At 40.3% G+C, this 21,575-nt stretch overlaps 1 protein-coding gene and 1 long non-coding RNA gene across 2 annotated transcripts in view; one reads left to right on the top strand and one right to left on the bottom strand.

Annotated features, from left to right (window-relative positions):
- Positions 1-21,575, top strand: part of ANKFN1 (ankyrin repeat and fibronectin type III domain containing 1) — a 518,608-nt gene that overhangs the window by 473,455 nt on the left and 23,578 nt on the right. The window contains exons 17-20 of the mRNA XM_047708413.1: positions 6,894-7,060; positions 9,899-10,049; positions 11,583-11,751; positions 21,313-21,479. Of these exons, the coding sequence (XP_047564369.1) occupies positions 6,894-7,060; positions 9,899-10,049; positions 11,583-11,751; positions 21,313-21,479 (654 nt within the window). The remainder of the gene's footprint in view (positions 1-6,893; positions 7,061-9,898; positions 10,050-11,582; positions 11,752-21,312; positions 21,480-21,575) is intronic.
- LOC125087770 (uncharacterized) overlaps positions 1-21,575 on the bottom strand; it is a 59,276-nt gene that overhangs the window by 16,053 nt on the left and 21,648 nt on the right. The window lies entirely within an intron of this gene.

The following is a 21,575-nucleotide window of genomic DNA, read 5'->3' on the forward strand; positions in this document are numbered from 1 at the left end:
CCCCTCCTTCCATTCAGGTCTTACACTGAAGAGGAAATGGGGAATAAAACTACTGGGGCTGGTATCCAGTCATGCCTAATTAAGTCAAGATTTGGCCCCACCAACTCATCACGGAAGTAGTCACAAGTTTTGGTGTTTGCCCAAAGCAGGCTGGGCCACAAACCAGTCTCCTTTTATGGTCAGTAGAGTGAAGACCACCAGACCTTCAGATGGGAGGCTTGGGCTTTTTCCTGCCATATCACAACTCATACTAAGGCACCACTTTGGAACCTGGCTGGCTGGGTATTATTCCTGACTCCACCTTGTCTAGTTATATGACTAGGGCAAGTTACTTAATTATTGATCTCTCATATTTTCTCCTCTGCAAAAAACTCTATTTCACAGGGTTTGAATGAAGATTAAATGAGTTAATACATAAAGCATTAGAAGAGTAGCAAAAGTAAGCACTAAAATAAATGTTAGTGATTGTTATTATTTCTCTACTCAGAAAAATCCAAATAATGCTTGGCCCTCATCAGAGCATACCTAGGCCATACCCTCCCACAGACCCTGGAACTGGCTCAGTCATCCCTTGGGGCATTACACCACTCTGTCTCTTTTTCCGTAAGAACTAAGGAAAAGTTGCATAAAAATTGTATGATCTGCAATGGGGTTTTCAAAACAGGTAAGGGCTCTAACAAAATCTGGGTCCATAACTAATCTACTAATCTGTAGGGCCCCGAGGAAGCTCCAGGGTCTAACCCTCTCAAATTCCCGATCCTTTCAAGTCCCAGACCTTCATTGCAGGCCTTTCTCATATCTAGAAGAAAGATCCTTGAAAGAAAGAAAGAAGAGGGAAGGGGGAAGGAAAGGAAAGGAAAGGAAAGGAGGGGAGGGAGGGAGAGAGGGAGGGAGGGATAAAGGAAGCAATCCTCCCCACATGAGTCTAGGAAAAAGAGAGTTATTATGAACAAATTAGAGTCCCTCTGAGCAAACTAATTGGCAATGAGAGTATTTCCAATAGGGAGGCCCCTCTCAGGTGCTGAGTTACTCAGACATTGATCTCCTGGGTCACCTTAATAACTGGAAACTTCACAGGTGAACTCTTCTTGAAGATAAATCTTTCACATTAGTACTATATTTTCAAGTTTATAAACACTTTGTCACATCTATAATATCATTTGATCTTTGTGAAAACCCAGTGTGATTGGGCAGTTTTATTCACATCTGTGAGTGGGACACAGATTCCCCTGTGAGTGGGAAGCTACAGATTTCAGGGAAATAACTCCCCAAGGTCATATCAGCCAAAAAACAGCATAGGAGAAACTAGGACCCAAATTTCCTGACTCCTAGTCAGGTACCCTTCCCATTCTGCCGAACTGCTTTACACGCCCTCTCCCTCCCTTTCTTTGAATCCTTGGGAAAAAGGTATAATCTTAGAGAAAGCCCGTGAAGTTTTCCTCCTCCTCAGGCATTCCTTCTCACCCTGTGCCTCCTTGCACCTGTGATGCCCAAGACCTACTATTTCTTCTGCCCTTCTCTGTTGTTTCTTTTTTCCAGCACATTCCTGCTCTTTCTACCTCCATGCAGCCCCTAAAACATGGGAATCAAAAACTGTAGGAATCAAGAAGATGAATGAAAGTAAGCCAGTTGACCTGGATATGAGAAACAATTGGGTTCACACAAAAACCTGTTTAGCAATGTTCATAGCAGAATTATTCAAGTAGCAAAGAGTGGGAACAACCAAATGCCCAACAACTAATGAGTGGATAAACCAAAGTGGTATATCCATAAATGGAATATTATTCAGCCATAAAAATGAGTGAAGCACTGATCCATGCTGCAAAGTGGATGAATGCTGAGGACATTACCCTAAGTGAAAGAAGCCAGGCACAAAAAGCCACATATTATATAATTCCCTTTATACGAAACATCCAGAACATGCAAATCCACAGAGACAGAAAGTAGATGAGTAGTTCCAGGGGCAGAGGGAGGAGGGAGGAGGGCATAACAGCTAATGAATGCCAGGCTTCTTTGTGGAGTGATGAAAATGATCTGGAATTAGGTAGTGCTGATAATCACACAAGCTTGTGAACATAGGAAAAAACCACAGAATCTCACACTTTAAAAGGGTGAATGTTATAGTATGTTAATTACATCTCAATTAAAAAAAAAAAAAAAAGAAGACAAGCAGAAGCAACAGAGACTAATCTGGAGGGCCCTTGTCCCATCTAAAGACCCCATTCAGCCTCATCTAACTACAGTGGAAGAAAGTCGTCCCAATGTTGAAATGTTTTCCAGTTTTTAAAGAGAAGTTGGAAAATCTACAGAGTTTTGAATTAAATCTCTTTATTTTTAAAGGTTAGAAAATAATTTAGAAAATTTAAATTCTTGGGGCACCTGGGTGGTTCAGTCCATTGAGCATCTGCCTTTTGGCCCAGGTCATGATCCCAGCATCCTGGGATGGAGACCGAGTCAGGCTCCCTGCTCAGTGGAGAGTCTGCTTCTCCCTCTGCCCCACCCACTGCCGCTCGTGCTCTCTTACTCACTCTTTTTCTCTCAAATAAATAAAATCTTTAAAAATTTTTTAAAACTTTTTTGCAGTCCATATAATCTTGGGCCCACAAAGACCCAGGCCACTATTTTATGACCTTTGCTATCCCTGGACAATTCAGTTTCCATTCTCTCTGCAATGAAACAAAAGCCCTGTAGTTACTAGAAAAGCATCTATCATTCTTCTAACAAGCTCTTAGGATACCTGCTCAAGGGAGGGTGGTTGGATAGATCCTTCCTGGTCCCTATACCAACAAAGCATATTCTCTTCAAGAGGCCCAGCCCCAGATTCCACTACCTCTGGGCCTCTCACTTCATATTTAATAAACATTTTTTCAGCACCAACTAGGTGCCAGGAACCCTTCTAGGTGCTATAGGAAAAACAAATGAGTAAGTCAAGGTCCCTGCTCTCAAGGAGTTCAGTCAAGGGAGGGAGACAGACTTGTAAACAAATCAAGGTAATACAAGGCAGAATTAAACCCAGAGCCTGATAGCAGTACAAACAGTGTACTATGGGAGCACAGACAAAGCAGCTATTAATTCTCCCTGGAAATATCAGGGAAGGCATTGTAGAAGAGGTGACATTTGGCTGAGCCATGAAGGGTATATTAAGTTCACCAGGTGGAGGAAAAAAAGAGAAAAAGAGAGGGTAGGAAGGAGAGAGGAGAGAAGAAGGGAGGGAGGGAAGAAGGAAGGAAGAATAAAGAGAGAGAATTAAATAGAGGGCATGGCAGAGAAATGAGGCATAAGGAAATGGAAAAGTAGATATAACCCTCCCTTGGGGTCACAATGGATATTATACAACCCTTATCACCTTGAGTTAGAAAAATTTACTACATGTCTCTCTCACACATGGAAATCTGAGTTCCATGAAAGGGAAGATCACATCTCACTGATGTCATTGATATTCTAGCATGACACCCTGATACGTAGTAGGTGCCCAATAAAAGTTGTCGAGTGAGTGAATTCATGAACCAACAGAATGAAAGAAGAGACATTGGGATATGTCTGAGGAAGGAAAAAACAATACATTTTGGCTGGAGATAAGAGACACAACTGGACCGTATGAAACTAAAGGCTAGAAAAACAGGTTAGAAGTCAAATCAGGCAATATATGGGCCCAAAGGCTTTGGATTTGGTTTAGAAGTCCTTCCTAGTGTACCTAAGATTATATGAATGGGACAGTTTCTTTCTCTTCCCATACATTTCTCAGGCTCTAAAAACAATCTGACTAATGAAGGATAAATGACTATGAAAGGCAGGAAAACACAGGCAGATGCTCAGTCAGTCCTTTTAAAAAAGTGAACAAAAGAGTAAATTACTCCATCTAAGAATGGTGTTGGTTTTTACATAACCACAGTGTCTTCCTAACTCTCATTCTATTTGTGGTTAGTTCTAACCCCCACATGTTTTTCTCTTATATCCATCCTGTATTTGTTTTCCTGGGTGTGGGTCTTTACAAAGATATTTTCTTATTAAGTTTCAACTCTAATTATGATAGCTTATTTTTCCAGTGCATAGGATCATTCAGAGCTTTATTACTATTTTCTAGAAAATCAAAACCACAACAAATTTGGGACCCACCATTTTGATACACACATTCTTCATTTCTTTGTCTGAAACATCAATAAATAAGCTAAAGAGACAGGCCCTCAACAAGCTAAAGAGACAGGCCCTCAGGACAAGTCCCTATAGGGCCATCACTCAACATGTCTACTGTTCCCACACCACCTCCATGATCCACAAATCTTCTTATTAAAGTAATGTGGTCAAGATTCTACTTTTGCCAGATTATCTAGTGAAACAGATCACACTGAGACTTCTCCCTGGTCTATGGATTCTGCTCTTTTGTTACTGGAAATTAACATTGTCTGTATGATTTGCCCTTCACAAAACCATGTTGATTCCTATTTAAAAGTGTCTCAGGATTCCTGGGTAACTGAAAATTGATTATTTGATGGTTCATTCTCATTCTGTTCAAAGATCAATAAGTTGGTGGTCTTTAATTACCAGGGTCATCCTGTGTCTCTCTCCTTCCTGTTTAAAGATAGGTATATTTGCCCTTTTCTAGTCTCTAGAGACTTTTCCAGTTCCCCATCACTTCTCAAAAATAATGACCTGTGGGTTTGTGGCCACATCTGCTTGTACAGCAAGTATCTCTAGGGTGCATATCATCCAGTTCTGCTGATCTGAATACTTCCATTTCCCCTTCTCTCATTTGTTTCTCTTATTACCTGTTCATTTCTCAAAATTTCACTTTGACTGAACTTTCTCCAGTCCACTCCTGTGATCTTTTGTAAAGAGGTAAGATAGGAGACATCAAAAAGTTCTGCCTTATCCATCTCCTGACATTAATAAAAATTCCTTCCTTCTTGAATACAAAATCCAATTTTTCTAGTCTTTTTTTTTTTGCCAAATATCATAAAAGTTATTTAGCCTTTGCTTTTCTGTACCTGCTAGTTATGCCTTCCTCCCAACTGTGACCATTCTTATTTTGTCCCTCTTCTGCTATTCTATGTTCTGGCTTAGGGACCTGTCCTGATTTTCACATGTTGTGTATCTACTATATACAGAAATAGCACTGGGTACTAAAGACACAAAGCAATAGAAAACATAGTACTGCCATTAATTTCATAGCCTGGTTCAAGAAAAGAACATAAAAGAGGAAAAATAGTACGTATTCCTTCCTCTGTATGCCTCCATTGCCTCTATTATAAAACCATTTCAGAATATTGTGGTCATTTGTTTACTCTTCTATCTTTTTCAACCTTCTCAAAAGTAGGGATCACATAATGTTCACCTGAAACCTCAGTGTCTCCTGTAGTGCCTGGAACTCAGTATGTTTGATAAAGGATAGGACAGAGGAGATGATACACAATAGCATATGTCAGATGTTGCAGATGATGAATTCCACAAAGGAGGGATCACTCCTTCAGAGCATACAGGTCAAGGAAGGCTTCATATCTCTCTGTTCCATATAGAATTCTGTATAAGTTTAAATGTTTGATTTTTCTCTTCCTTTTAATTTTCCCTGCATTTCCTTCTTTTCACTCCCTCAGAAAACCAGGCTACATTCTGGCCTATACAAATGCTTACCTGACTCATCACTTCTAACTCTGTTTCAATTCCCCCACTGCCCAAAGGTTGAAAAAGGTATTAACTACTGATATATATTTCTACTTACTCACTATCTGAGTTCCTGCAGTTGTATAGGGAAGCAAAAGTCACCACAAAAATAGTTCACTGGAGAGCCAACCACACATAAAACACGACCCCACTCAAACATCCCTCTGCGCTCAACTAGGCCGGCACTTGCTCTTGCACCTACAGCTTCACTCAGTCTCTGCTGCCTGGGGAATATTATGATGTGAAAATACAATGCAAATTCCAGGCAAATCTATTACAAGACAAATTTTAAAATCTTGTAAAAGATACAGAATTTCTTGAAGCTGATGAAGATGATGTGGAGACCTGATCAAATCACAGGCAACGCTACTGACAATTAAGAATCTAGCAGGGGCAGGCCAGTTAACAACTGAAGAACACAAAATGAACAAGAATCCTAGGAGAATGACCTAAATATCAACATTTTTTAAAAGCCAGGGAAAAGATATGAAGACTTCAAATACTCTTGCGAAAATATCCTCTTCATGATCATGTTGTATAAGTTAAACATGAGGAAGAGCATTTCAGCTATCAGACAATTTAGCCTAAAACACTAAGCCAAAAAAAAGGAAAACAACAAAAAAAGGAATCAATACTTGATTCTTTCTTCATCCTCAGAATTAAGTGTTAATAATGTAAGATAAACAAACCTGTTGCTATTACTTTTGTTTCATTTTTCAAGATAAAGAATCAACCAAGTCATTTTCTAATTACCATAAAATTTTGATCCAATTTTAAACGATGTCATTCAGTAATAAGACTTTTCCTAGATACCAATTATTCTGAAATAATGAGGCTTCCTGTACAGCTTTGTCAGCTTTGACACTTGCAAATTTCTGTTTCCCCCAGCTAAACAATTAGCCCTGCAAGGACAGAAATTATGAATTCTAGTTTTTTAGTTTCCCATTCCCAGTCACAATCCATACACCTATCCTGGCTCTGAAAACTGAGGGAAATAGGAGGCATGCAGGCTATATTAATGACTAATTACTTGACTTGGAGGGTAATTCTCCTGAAGATAAGCTTGCCTGTACCACCAACATGTCCTTAACATTCATGGTGGTATCCAAGGCTTCTTACCTAATTGCTTAGTTAGAGCTCCTTTCATTTATGACATTGTGTACCTAAGAAAGGAAAAAGTTTTGAGATTACCTTTTCAAGGTGTTCTATGTGTTGTTTTGTTCTTTACCCTACAGGATATTCTCTCTTATCACAAAAGGAGTCATCAGCGTCTCTCTCCTGGATTATATCTGGGTTACCTAAAGCTATGTAGCTCTGTGGATCAGATCAAAGTTCTGGTTACCCAAAAGTTGCCCAACATTCTCTGCCACGTAAAGATCCGTGAAAACAATAACATTTCCAAGTAAGTTGTGAGGAATCCAGATTTCCTTGTGATGAAACCATGGCTCAAGTGATGGGTTTGATGAGTCAGAAGCAAACTGACACAGTGTAGTTTCTGTGATGAGATGTCCCCAGGTGCCAGTACACCAGGGTAGAAGCTTAGCTGCATTTTAGCATTAGGATAAGGAGGGTCTGTGGTGATGGTTGGTGGAAGGAGTGAGCCCATGAAGGAGATGCACACTCCTTACACTTCCTCTCTATGGTATTCATCGGGCAACCACCAATACTCAACTGGTTAATGAATAAATGCCCTCTTCTTTTAACATTCTATTTCCGGTATCTTTTCTTCACAACTTAGTCATTTTTTTTTTTTAAGTATCACTTGTGGTGGAGGCGCCTGGGTGGCTCAGTGGGTTAAGCCGCTGCCTTCGGCTCAGGTCATGATCCCAGGTCCTGGGTTCGAGCCCCACATCGGGCTTTCTGCTCAGCAGGGAGCCTGCTTCCTCCTCTCTCTCTGCCTGCCTCTCTGCCTACTTGTGATTTCTCTCTGTCAAATAAATTAAAAAAAAAAAAAAAAAGTATCACTTGTGGAAATGGGTTCTGGTAGAGCAATTTCCCCTTAAAGAATCCTCCTGTGCTCAGTGTCCCCACCGCTAACCCTCTGGCCTGAGGACTGTATGTTTCCTGTACTCTTTATGATTCTCTAAAGAAGAAAAAAAGTAACAAGGCCTGTGCTTCTGGAAACTGCTCCACAGTTTGGCATTATGGTGAATTACCCTGTTAGCTTTGGGAAAGCTGCCCAATCTTGGTAATCTGGCTCAGATTTACAACTAGCCCTCCAGCAGACCTCTGAAAATCTACTATAATGAACTGAATTGTGCTCAACCTGAAAAAAAGGACAGAATAGATAAGAACTCTTGAGGCTTCATCAGGCTTCACAGTACAAATTAGATGTGCAGATTCTAGTTACATCTATGGATTTGCTTAACCAAAAGGGATTCTAATTCGGTCACTTAAAATTTGATCCATAAAGTGACAATAGCTTATTAACTGTAGTGTATTGTTTATTAAATACTATTTGATGACAACAAAGGAAATGATGATGGGCTCTTCAAAGAACTCACTAGCTGCCATATTCTCATCTTTCACCCATTCAACTACACCCAGACCTTAAGTCTGCCATCTGGTGGTCACTTCTACATCAACTTTGGTTATCTTCTCAATCCTTCCCAAGAGGTTAGTTACATGGCTCACTTGTGGGTTGACTCAGCAATGGTTACTTTCATCCATTTTCTAGATTTGTGTCTTAAAGGTTTAGACTCTATCTTTTAGTGGTTATACCAACTAATTTCCCCTTGACAAGGATCCAAGTTTCATTTTTACAGAAGATTCCAGTAGCCTTCACTCTTGCCAGTTCCATCTCCCTCATCCTTATAGACTAAACTGCTTAGTTAATGGTAGATGTTTCATGGTATTCTACTTGTAATTTATTCTCTAACTCAATTATAGATGCTATTTTAGCAGTGTGCTATCCTTTAGGTTTTGTGAATGCTTGTGCTAGTCAGAACCCCCTCATTTAGTTCAATATCAGTGATGGGAGAAAAGAAACAACTCCCAAGCAGGTCCTCCAAGATTTCAATTTGTGAAGCCAACAGGATACCCAGATTGAAGTAGGATTTAATATTTATTTTGTTTCTCTTATTGGGACAATAGGGTAGATTCTCCATAGTATTTTCCAGTGTAGGAATTAAAAGGAAGCAGATACCCTGAACACAGAAACTTTTTTAAGAGGACAGTTTGTTAAAAGAGATTGTTTTCTGATGAAAAGCTCATGTCATAATCAACTTCATTTTCTGACACAGACTGGAGCCCAGGCTGGTATAGCCCACTGGAGAGAGCCCTCAGAAGGTTTTCACACGGGTGGGAACATATGTTAGCACCTCCTCTCTTTCCGTGCCCGAAGAGAAGGGCTTCCCTTCCCTCTCTAGCCTGCTCCTAAGAGCATATTGCTGCTCCCTGCACAGTCAGAAAGAGGAGAAACTGGGCCAAATGAACGTGTTTAGAGACTTGTGCTAGCTAGCATACCTGTGGAAACAGTGTTCCCAGGAAGCATTTACCTTGATCTTTCTAAGCTCCTTTTGAAGAACAGCCTTTGGGGGACAAACCAGATGTGTTTTCTCCCACCACCATTCTTTTCCCCTCCCTTCTGCATGACATTTGGAAAAGTTCATTAGGAAGGATTACAGAATAAAGACACAGAATAAAGACACAGATGACTGGTTTGAAAGGAGGATGGAAGCAGTGATGTGTGTCCCCTAGTTCCTTTTATTGGAATTGTCTGGTGTTCCTGTTTGTGATTCTCCTCAAGCTCTTGGAAGGGGTAAGAAACCAAAATAGTCCCCACGATTACAACAGGCCAGGGTTGAAATGTGCCATGTGGTTTGTTGCCTGAGTTGGACCAGAGTCCTGTGGTTACCCAACTGCTGAATTAACCAGCAGATGCCCCTGTGGTAAAATGTAGGGCCTTAGAACTTACAGAGGATCTTCAGGGAAAGAAAAATGAAGACAGTCAGGAAATTATTACCAAATATTTCAAAGCTCCAAACTCAGAAACTGATTGATACAAATTAGACCTGCTATTCTGAGGTGTATATGGTTTGATAGGTGAACTAAGCTTAAATTAGCAAAAGCTCTTTTTAAATTCCATTTGGGTGGCAAAAAGTTCAAATTTCATGAATTGTATTGAGTTTTAACCACCAAAAATTGGTTATCCAGGTTCTGGACATATACAGTAAAAATGTTCTGAGCTGTGTTCTGAACTTTTGTTAAATTTCTAATTTTAACTTGACTCAACATACAGAGAGGAGTGGGAATGGGTCCAAAAGCTTTCTGGCTCTGAATCTATGGAAAGTGTGGATCATACTTCTGACTGCCCCATGCAATTGTTCTTCTACGAGCTCCAGATGGCAGTGAAAGCCCTCCTTAAGCAGATCAATACACCTTTACACCAGGTACTAGTCTTTACCATTTTTATCTTCTTTTATGGCTAATGGAAACTGCATTGTGTATAAAACTTCAGAAGTTTAAAAAATATATATGAGTTCATTTTCAGTGATTTAAATACCACTTTGCACATGCTGCACACTTTGAATTTGACACCTACAAGTGGACACGCTTCTGCCCCTTTTCTCTATCTCCTGCATGTTGACCTCTTCCACAGCTCCTGGACCTGGCTTTATTGTGGTCTGGTCAAGCAAGGAAAAATAATTCACTAGCCCACCTTGAAAAGACACCAAGTCTCAGCTTCGGGATAGCACAAGTCAAGGAGAATAAATAAATAAGTATACACTTAGTTAGATATACAAATGATTTATCTAAGAACAGCAGATTAGTGGTAGTATAACTTACAGCAATGGCAAGGTTATGCCATGGCTATCTTTTCACAAATAGAGAATTTGCTATCAAAATTGTCGTCTTATCTAAATCGAAAGGTGCAAATCTAACCTCCAGTAATAAGCAACTTCAGGAAAAACTGTTGGCACAGAAGAGAACAGTAAAAGTTTATTAGGCTCTGTCTAGTAAGTTAACATGATGTAGCATTAGGCTGAATTCGTTTCTCTTTTTTTTTTTTTTCTTTTTGGCCTAGGTTCACCATTTCCCCATACCCAGCACACACACACACACACACACACACATACAAAATCAACCAAGTTTAGCCTATAAAACAGGAAGCCCATCACAGGAGTAACTGGCCCTCTTCAATAACAGAGCAACAACCCAGAATTGGCCCCTGACCTATGGTCATAGGGACATAGATTAGAGACTCCAAGAGTGTTCTTCCATTGGTACTGCTCAGATTTTAAGTCAGTACTGCAAGGTTAGTCCAAAACAGCCAACACTGATGAAGAGTAAATTGCACAAGATGCCATAAAGGCACTAGGGGAGAAACTGGATTATTCCAGGGGTGGCCATGTACTCAGGAGGAGAAAAAAACACACCAGCTCTACTTATGACAGTAGATACTATTAAAGGGTTTCTCTAGCTTAGCAGGTTTGAAGCAGCTCATATTTCATTGGTGACTCTTGGGCTACATACATATGTTGGGAGAGGGCTCCCTAACTGCCTAAGAGTGCATACAACTTTTTTTTTTGGATACTTGTAAAATTTTTTCAACCCTTGGCCAGAAACTACATTTTTCCCCTTTAACCAACTTAAATTGAAACTAGTAGATTTTTAATTCAATCCATTTTTGTTGCTTCATGTAATTATATTCATCATTTTGAAAAACCCACAGAATGCAATCATTTTCTGCTTTTATAAGAAGCATAAATGTTGTTTTCAGAGTTTATGTGGAACATTACTGCCTTAAATCTTGATTTTATATAGCATTATTAAATGGGCTGAACCCTAATATTTATGTTGTATAAAAATTCCAAGCTTGAAGTCGTGTAATTTTGTTAGATGTTTTATGCCAGTTTGGTGTTGTTTATGTAAGTGCCATGTTGTAACTCTCCTATTTTTGCTCCGCGCGTGTCCCTCTGCAGGCAAGGAACTTCCGCCTCTACACACAGGAGGTGTTGGAAATGGGTCACAATGTGTCCTTTCTTCTCCTGCTCCCTGCCTCAGACGACGTCTGTACAGCCCCAGGACAGAATAATCCTTACACCCCACACTCAGGGTTTCTTAACCTCCCTCTTCAGATGTTTGAACTTGGTATAGTAGCTTGTTTCACTAGAAACAGTAACCCAGCCTCCTTGTAACAAAATCACAAAGTTCTATCTGTTCCCCCTTGCCCCAGTGGAGGGTCAATAAATCACATGATGGCTTTGGCAACAACCCTTCCTAGAACTGTGTACAAGTCTGAGAGAAAGCAAAGCTCCAAGACTATGTGCCTGAGCAATAATTATTGAAACCCAGCTAAGGCCCAATGGAGAGGAGGGAATTCTAAACAGAGTGTTCAGTTCTCAGGCCGCAGTTCTTGCCTTCGCTTTGCTTTCTTAAAACATAAGCACAAGAACTGATGTCTTCATGAAAAGCGCCGCCCCTTCTCTCTCTCTCACCTCCAAATGGGGAAAAAAATAGTGAAATTAGCATGTAAAGTGCGTATCACTCTGGAGGAAAAAAAAGTCAATGTAGTGCTGATTTATTAAACAGGCTCTAGATTTCTAGCAGACCATTTGAGAAAATAGCATCCCAGGATGCCGCGTTGTGATTATAATGTGGGATTCTGAATGGTGGAAGATCTTGTCCTGACTTTCAAAAATGAATAGCCTGGGCCCCGGTTTCTCTATTTTTGCAGAGACCTCTGCTGCCCACTGAGAATGTGAATAGGGAGGCTTTGTCTCTTCCCCATGCTTCATCTTATAACAGGCCAATAAGAGGCAATTAGCAGGAGTTCTATCAGTTCAAATGAATTGTAGGATTTGTGGGAGGGTGAGCTCTGGGTGGATGAAATGGAGGCAGACTCTCTTTGGATTGCTCCCCAGACACCAGATTTAGAAGCAGACAGGCAACTGCCATTTTGAGACCTGGGCATCTGAATCTGAATTTATCCCTTGAGGATAAATGGATTAAGCCTTTCAGTTTCCCTTGCTCCAACCATTCAGATGCCAAAAACAACTAACGAATAGCAATTATTATTTTCCAGAAGAAAAAGAGTTATTAACAGAAGCCTGAATCACACTTGCAGACTGGGACTTGAGAGTCCTGGGTCCTCTATTGTGAGACACTGGCAATCACTTAAACTTTCTGCACCTTTTCTGTGTCAAATGATTAATAACATTGGCCATACCACTCCCAAGAGGCCTGGATGTGAATATGACCCCACGCAATGAGTTCCCCATCCAAAGAACATTATTAGTCCATGATATGACTGCACTGCTATTCCAAATACAGTTTGGGTCATGGTATTTCATTTCAAGTCAATACATATATATTAGATGCCTACTGTGGAGATTCCGAGATGAGTAAGACAACGTCTCTGCCTGCAAGGGGCCTTCAGTACAGTGGTAGCAGTAAAATAATGATACAAATTATTATTAAATGAGCTAATAAGATATTCCAATCATAAGTGATATTGAAAAAAGAAAAGGAAACACATTTTTCTCAAGGTATCAGAAAGCCACCTTGGAGGAGAGGATATTTGATGTGGGTGTTAAAGATGGACAGGATACTAATAAACATGGACAATAAGAAAAGCTTTCTTGTCAGGGGGAGCAGAATGAGTTCCCTGGAACAAAAGGTCTCAGAATGAGTCGGGAAAAGAACCAAGTGGTCCAGTTTGGCTAGATCAGAGAAATGATGTGAAGAAGCAGTGAACATAAAAAGGTCTGGAAAATTCATGGCCATACTGGGCAGTATCTTAAGAGTCAGACTGAGGAATCTGTTTAAGATGGATTAAGAGCACATATGGGGGCATAGTTCATATAGTCCAGTATTAGGGCAGAAACATACCCTCCCCCCATAAAGGAAACAAATACAGAAGTAAAAAACATTGGGAGTATTAAACAAGAGGGAGCAACTGTTTCAATGAGAAAAGGTACTCCAATGGTTTTGGAGTACTCCAATGGTTTTCAGCCTCAAAGACTGTGAGGATACTGCTGCCATAACCAAAAGTAAAAACATCAGAGAGGAATATGACTTAGGGAAGAAAATGATGCTTTTAGCTCTATCTTGAATCTGAAGGTGCAAATTCAACATACAAGTAGACCTGTCCATTTGGCAGTAGAAATACAGGAGAGAGGGTTGAGTACTAAACACAGAAATTTGGCCAGTGTCTATTAATAACAGCTGAAGCCATGAAAGTGAATGATTTCCCAGGGATAGATAATTGACAGGGAAAAGAACTAAGGAAAATACTTCACTGGAGAGCTAACCAGGAGTCCATTCTGTATGAAATGGTCATTACTGTTCCCTGATTATAGACAAAAATACATGAAGTTCATTTCCCCATGTCTCAGTGGTCTTCATGGTAATAATCAATGATTTGGGATCAATTATAATAGTGTATGACTCCTAAGACCCTGGAGGACCAAGCCCTGCAAGTGTCCTCTGCTTTTTGGGAGGTTCATGCACTTTTCCTGGGCAGCCACACTTTGTCCTACTACTGTTACTTTCTAGTCTACAGTTTCTTCTCTCCACTCATTTATTCATTAATTCAATAAATACCTATTAAGTAACCTACTATGTGCTGGGCACTAGTCCAGGTACTAAGGATCTCCAATGAATAAACTCTCCATGAAGCTTACATTCTCGTGGGGGGAGACAAACAGTAAAGCAATCAACAAACAATACTGTAAATGTCAGACAGTAGTGAGGGCTGTGATGAAAAATAAATTAGGGTAAGGGACTGGGGTGAAGAGACAGGAGCTGCAATTTTGTACAGGATGACCTGGAAGAGTCCCTTTAAAGAAGAAACATGTAAGCAGAGACCTGAGATTTTCCTGCAGTGGGTATGACAAGGGCAAAGGCTTTAAAGCAAGAGTGTGTTTGGCTAAAAGATCAGTGTTGATGAAGTATATAGTAAGCAAGAGCAAGAAAGATAGGAAATGAGATCAGAGAGTCAATAGCCAGATCATGCAGGGCCTCAGGGGCCATGATAAGGACTTCAGATTCTACTTTAAGTGTGTTGAGAGTCCAACAGATAATTTTGAGTGGTAGAGTAACAGAAGGTCTGTAAAATCTGGTGAACCCCCCCAGAGGAAAAAATAAAACCCAAAAAGCTTAACTTTGTTTAGCCCAGCATTTTCTAAATTCATTTGACCATGACTGGAAGCATTTTTGGTGTGGCACTTACTAAAAAACTAAGAAAACACACTTTAGGATATGATGCTCTAGAACACTGCTTCCCCAACTTCAATATGCACGGAGGATCACTAGGAGAGCATGCTAAAAGAGACTCCTGGAGCCCCACCACACAGGACTGGAGAATTTGCTTTTCTAACAAGCTCTCAGATGATACTGTGCTGTCAGTCCATGAACCACACTTGAATTAATACTAGAACACACAAAACATAACATTTTAAGAACTTACAAAATACAGATGTAGTTATCATAGTACCAGAATCCAACAGTGCCTATCTCTTTGACTAAAAGCAGTGTAAGACTATCAAATATTAACCTTCATCTATGAAAGCTAAGCCATAGATCAAAGCCTAGGTCTCAAGAGTTCCTGACTTTAAGATGTTTTTCCCCAACACATACCTTCATATTCTCCTGGTCCTCCTTTATTATATTATAGGTCAACCAACTGATTTATGAGAACCGTCCAGAAAAGATCACCTCATTGGGCATAGTTCCACTGACATACAAAATTCTATTAGTCTTTTCTAGAGATCAGGAGGAAGTGTTGCCAGTAGCAGGAAATCAGTACACTCTAGTACAATGTTTATTATACTTCAGCACCACCAGCAACAATTTTTAAAAGATTGCTGGGCCTTAGTAAGAATCATGACAGACTCTACCTTATCCCCAAGAAATCAGAGCTTTCCAAGAAACAGATTATCGTCCTGATTACCATACTTCTTCCATTAGACTTCAGCCCACAAAGCATTTAATAACAATTTCTACAGGAACTTCAAAGACTTACTATAATGGGTCTAAAACCCCTCAAGAAAGATGCTAAGCAATTTTTACTTGTTTTTTTAAGTAGGGACTTCTGCCTTCCATAGGTAGACCCACAGCAAAAGGTCAACAGATACTAAGCATTTCTGAGAAAGAGAACATTACTGGAAATTCAATCAGAACTCAGAAAGTCATAAGAACACAGGAATTTTAATGAAACCTGAAAAGGTGCAAATTATGGGAACACGTCAATTATAAAAAGTTTACACTATATTTCAGTTTGACTTGTACAAGTCATCCCTGTCCCAATGAAAGGATTTGAGATTTGGCAAACTGACCATGCCTGCCAGTGGCCTGAGTGAACATAAATAACTTGCTAACCAGCTACAGAAAACTGTATCTGTGCCTATTCTAGCACTAAATAGATCTAGCAAGGACAGAATGATAAAGGAGCTTAGCCTTCTGTCTCCTGGAGTAAAGAATAGACTGGGACAAACCCAGAGGCTATTCCCTCACAGGATTACTGTAGGGGAGAGGAGGACTGTCATACGGATGGGAGAGCTCCATAAGCAGGGCTGAGCTAAGGCAAAATGGTACATTTCAAACCCAGGCCCCCTCCATAACCTGAGGGCTGACACTCCCCCCACCCCAACCTTTGAATAGAAGCAGGATAATACTCCACCGCAGTAATCAAGCAAGTGCCTGGGTACCGACAAGGGTCACTATTTAAACTGTTCACAGAAACAAAAAGAAAAGTAGTACCATCATGAGCCTTCAGAAACTCTGTCCAGTGGTGTGGCCTCTTGAGGATTTGCCTAGCTTGCACTGAGGAGGTTGCCCTGTCCTGATCCTATGGGCAGTCACAACTGAGAGCAGGCCTATGATAAGAAAAGTTGATTTTACTGATTTCCTTGGTTCTATGATTCATACTGATTGGACTAGTGAGATTATAAAACTGGGGGATTTTTAAAAAAACAGTTTGAAGCCTGGCATATATTTCATACTTAAGTGCTTGGCTACATATTTCATTCAACAAACATTTGCTGGGTTGCCACTGTATGTCAAGTACTGTGCTTGCGCTGGACATACCGATGTTAATAAGACATAATCTGACCACCAGTAGAGGGTAGTCCCAGTATGACGAAAGCCCTGCTGTAATAGGTAGGCGATTGAATTTCAAAGGAAGGACATCCAATCCTTCCTTAAAGAGGTAACATTTGAGCTAATCTTGAATTAGAAAGAAACATTCAGAAAAGGAAAGAAAAGGCAGACCTAAAAAGGAAAATCATCTTAAGTGGGCTGCACAAAGGCTAGGAGACCTGAGGAAATGCAGCCCAATTAAGTACACTCCTAGTAGCTCATGGTGAAAGATGCTTATGGCATCTGAGAAGACAGGAGATGAAACTAAAAATTAAAAAGTCAGAATCACAAAGGGATACGTATACCATCCTAAAGAGGCTAGACTTTATCATGTAGGCAATGGGGAGTCATGAAAAGATTTGTTTAAAAGGAATAATATGGTCATCTTGGATTTTAGCAGCTCTAAAGATGGACTGCAGGAGAGCCAAAGCAGGGAATGCTGAGACTAGAGGCAATGAGAGAGTTGAGAGAGTGGTCCAGGTGGTAGTGATAAGAACCGGAACCAAGACTGCCACAGTAGGGGTGTAGAAGAGAAAGCAGAGGCAAGAGGAATTGAGGAGTTAAAATCAATAGGACTTTGTGATTGATTTAATGTGGCTGAAGAGCAAAATGGAGGAGCCAGAGAGTCTGAATAGGGTGCTGAGATGGATAATGTTGCCATCTACCAAAATAGGAAAGATGAGGAGAGGAACAGGTTTGGGGGAGGGGAGAGATGATGAGTTCAGTTTGACAAATGATGAGTTTTGAGGTGCCTGTGGGATATCCAGGCACTGAGCCTAATGGAATCCAGGCCACAAGCTTACAAGAAATGGCACAGTCTCAACCCTCATTCCTAAGGCCCATTTTTCATGATTTAGGATACCACTCCTGAATTCCAACTGTCAACTCATTCACTCCCAGGAATCTTTAGAGGGGCATCTTGTGCCCAGGTTCTTTCTGACAGACTGGCAAAGAATCCTGGAACTAAACTGACCACAGGAGGTAATCTTATTGATATTTTTAGCTTCCAAACTAGGCTCCATGACCCTGACTGATTAGGATTTTATTAAGTTAAGATCTTAGGGAGAATATTTTAATCTCAACCCTGTTCCAATTTTTTAACTCTGAATGCCTCATTCTTTCTGAGAGGTCGGGGTAAGGGTGTGAAAAATTTTTTTATTTTGTTTCTGATAGGTGCCACATGCTGTTCTGTGCACTGTATATATACGATATGATTTAATTCTAAATAGACATTACTATCCATCTTAGATGTGGGAAACTTGAAGCTCCCAGAGGTTACATGCCCAATGCCACACAGGTAGTAACTGTCAGAACTGACTCAAACTCCCAATTCTGTCTGATACCTAAACCCAAATACTTTCTACTCTTCTCTACGCTTAATTCAACTTCTTGTGTTGGTGTCAAATGCATTTTAGTCTGTCACTATCTCATATAGAAAAAAATAGGGAGAAAAAACACCACAGAAAATTAGCCTTAGTGTGTAAATTACTAATAAATCATGTGGTCCAGATAATGCACTGTTGTACCCTTGTACCATTTTGTCTGTTAAATGCATGTGATTCACATTAGGGAAAAAAAAAAAATTAGAAGCTTCCAGTCTATCCTTCCCTCCTCTGTGACGGCTACCAAATGTATCATTGCTAAACCACAAAAGACTATGTTAAAGTAGCATGTGTTAAAGTAACATTAAAGGCTCTGCATAAAAACCACGAGCACGGGAAAGTGAAGCGCTGTAGTTGAAAGGTCCTTATAGCTTGCTGTGGTGAGTGGCAAGGGGTGGGGGGTGTGGGCGCTGTGAGACCACCCACCAATCCAAGGTTCCTACCACAAGGAGACACAACAAGAGAAAGTTGTGGACACCCTGGCGTTTTAGAATTCAGATGGGAATGATAGTGTTTCTTTTAAAGAAATTCTTTAGTGCCTTTTCCTAATCTCCCTATCTTCATATTTTAGAAAGAAGGAAAAAAGCTTATTTTTTTCTTTTCTTTCTTTCTTTTTTTTTTTTCCCCCCAACTTGGTTTGGAAAGGCAGAATGTGAGACACTTCACTCTCCTCACTCTTCAGCCAAGAGAGGACATCTGTCAAGTGCTAACAGGATATAATCCCTCCTTGAAAGGCATAAAGACACATTCAGGGAGTTACAAGGGTCAAGAGTAAGCTACAAAATAATGGTCTCTTTCCTGTATAGCTGCCAGTAAATATCATAGACCTGAAATACACTTTTCAAAACAGGAAAATCAAGAGCACAGAGAGAAAAGAGGATGGAGGGAAAGAGGAGACTTTGGAGGAGGAAGGGTCTGCCCTCTTCAGACCAGGCCATGCATTTTTTTGTTCATTTGGTCAATAAACATTAACTGAAAAGCTATATATGTTTCAGGTTTTGAGGAAATAAAAATAGGAGACATGGTTCTTACCTGCAGAGAAATCACAGCCTAATACCAAGGCAATCAAGTAAACACATAATTCTAATAAAGTGGGTAACTGTCTTGATACATTTAGAAACAAGTGCTCTAGTAGCACAAAAGAGAGAGAAACTACCTCTGCCTATAGAGGAAGAGGTGTCAGTGAAGATTTACTGAGAAGGCACTTAAGCTCAATCTTCAAGGATCAGAAGAAGCTGACCTGAAGACACTGGTGTGACCTAAAGATACTGGTAGAGACAGGTGTTTGAGGACCAGAAAAAAGGCACGTGTAAAAGCATGGAAGTGTAACAGGACTTGTAGTAAGTTCAGCCTGACCAATGCTTAGAATTAATTTGAGTGGAGGGTGAAGGGTAGTTGCATGATGGAGGATATGATTGAAGATTTATTCAAATTCTAGATCACAAGACACTTTCCTTCTGGTGGTAAAAGGTTTGACTTTGTCCTGAAGTCAAGAAAGAGCTCAGTGCAGGTCTTTAAGCAGGGAAATAGCATGCAAAGCAGATGGTTTAGGAAGAGCTCAATAGTTTGTTGTTTACTGAAAGGCCATATGAAATCAGTTCTTCTGTGTGTCAGGCAAAGAAGTGCTAGAGAAGAGGAAGTGGGAAGGATGGACTTGACACCACAGAGAAAAATCAATTCTAGAATTGAGAAGCACCCTGAAATGGTGCACAGCTGAAATAAGGATGAACCACAGAAGCCCTCACCCCATTCTTCTCTTCCATTTCCATATGGAAACACCAACAGGGCAGGTTACTTGTACCCACACCAGAGATTCATCTTAGGAAAAAACCAAGCAAGGAAGTAGGCAGTGGTAAGATGGGACTTGGAGGGTGCCCAGAAATCTCTCAATAGGCAGAGAAGTAGGGCTTTCTCACTGAGGTGTAGAGATAACAAGATACCCCATTATGAGGCACTGTGATTTTCGTTTTCCTAAATGGCCACTTTTGGGTCTCAGGAATCAAAAGCAAAGACGCCCGAGGGCAGTAATTAGATATTCTTCCTAGAAGTCCTCACTAAAGAAGCCAGAATAAAAATGTTTCCACAGATTTGTGGAGTTCTAATAGACTGTTTCCAAAGCATGAAACACAGTGATACAGTTAGACACATAGAGTAAATGAGGTTCTTAGAAAGTGAGTCTGAAAATTCAACAATGGCTAGGAAGAGACTGGTCCTGCACTAGTCTGACTGAGGATGCTTTCCTCATCCCGCTGCAGTCTGTTGTTTTAGTATGTGATCAGAGTCCGAGAAGTACAGAACATCTGATCCACCTCAGGGTACCCACATGAGCCTGAGTCCCACACTCCTCTCTCCCTCCTCCGTGATGGAGATGAAGGTTATCAGACTGTTCCCTCTGGCCGCTGGCCCATTATCTTTTGAAAGATGAAGGCCAAGTCTGCCAAAGACAAAAATGGTCTGTTGAGGTACCAGCTCCATCATCCTTCCAGAGCAGCTGAGGAGCAGGGACAAGAATCAAAACCCATCCTACCAGGCCCTAAAGGAAGTTTTCCAGCCAGACAAAAGACACCCCAAGAAAAGTGTGTTTTGTATCTTCTGGGATTTCTGGTTTTGAAAAGAAGCATGTAAGATACACAGTAGAAATCAGACATGGAAATCAAAATTAGGTTTCAAGATTGCTACTTGACTTTTTTCTTCTTTAAAGTGATAAGCAAACTTATTTTCTCAGAATATATATATATATATATATATATGTGTGTGTGTGTGTGTATGTATGTGTGTGTATGTCAGTATATGTATGTATGTGTGTGTATGTGTATATATATATGTATGTATGTGTATGTGTGTGTGTATGTATGTATGTATATATGTATGTATGTATGTATGTGTGTGTGTGTGTATATATATATATATGGCCTTAACTTTAGGAGCAGAACATAATCTGTAGCTTGAGCCAAGCCAACTTCCCCATACCTTTACCAGGACTTGGTAAACCTTAAAAGGGAATACTGTCTGACAGAAGCCAGACAACTGGCCCCTAAAGAGCACATTTATAATTTATTTATGGCTTAATATTTTCCACTGATAGGATTAATAAATCATGTTTTCATTCAACTTGTTTTCTCTGAGGTATGAATTTCTCTATTTTGATACCAGATCTTAACATGTTTTATTTTGCTTGTCCATTTTTCAGTTCATTTTTGCAGCTACAGGGAGAAATTTATTAGTCTGTATTGCCGCCTTTCTGCTGTGGTGGAGCTGGATTCTCTGAATACCCAACAGTCCCTGAGGGAAGCGATCTCAGACAGCGAGGTTGCAGCTGCCAAACAAAGACACCAGCAAGTTTTAGATTTCATGCAGGTAATAGTTTGTTTCTTCTGAGGCAGAATGAAGGAAGAAGGGGTAGAGTGGAGGGGATGAGAAACAAGCATAAAAAAGAACAGCAATCTGGGTTTA

Source organism: Lutra lutra, chromosome 16 (genome assembly GCF_902655055.1).
Source record: "Lutra lutra chromosome 16, mLutLut1.2, whole genome shotgun sequence".
Lineage (NCBI taxonomy): Eukaryota > Metazoa > Chordata > Mammalia > Carnivora > Mustelidae > Lutra > Lutra lutra.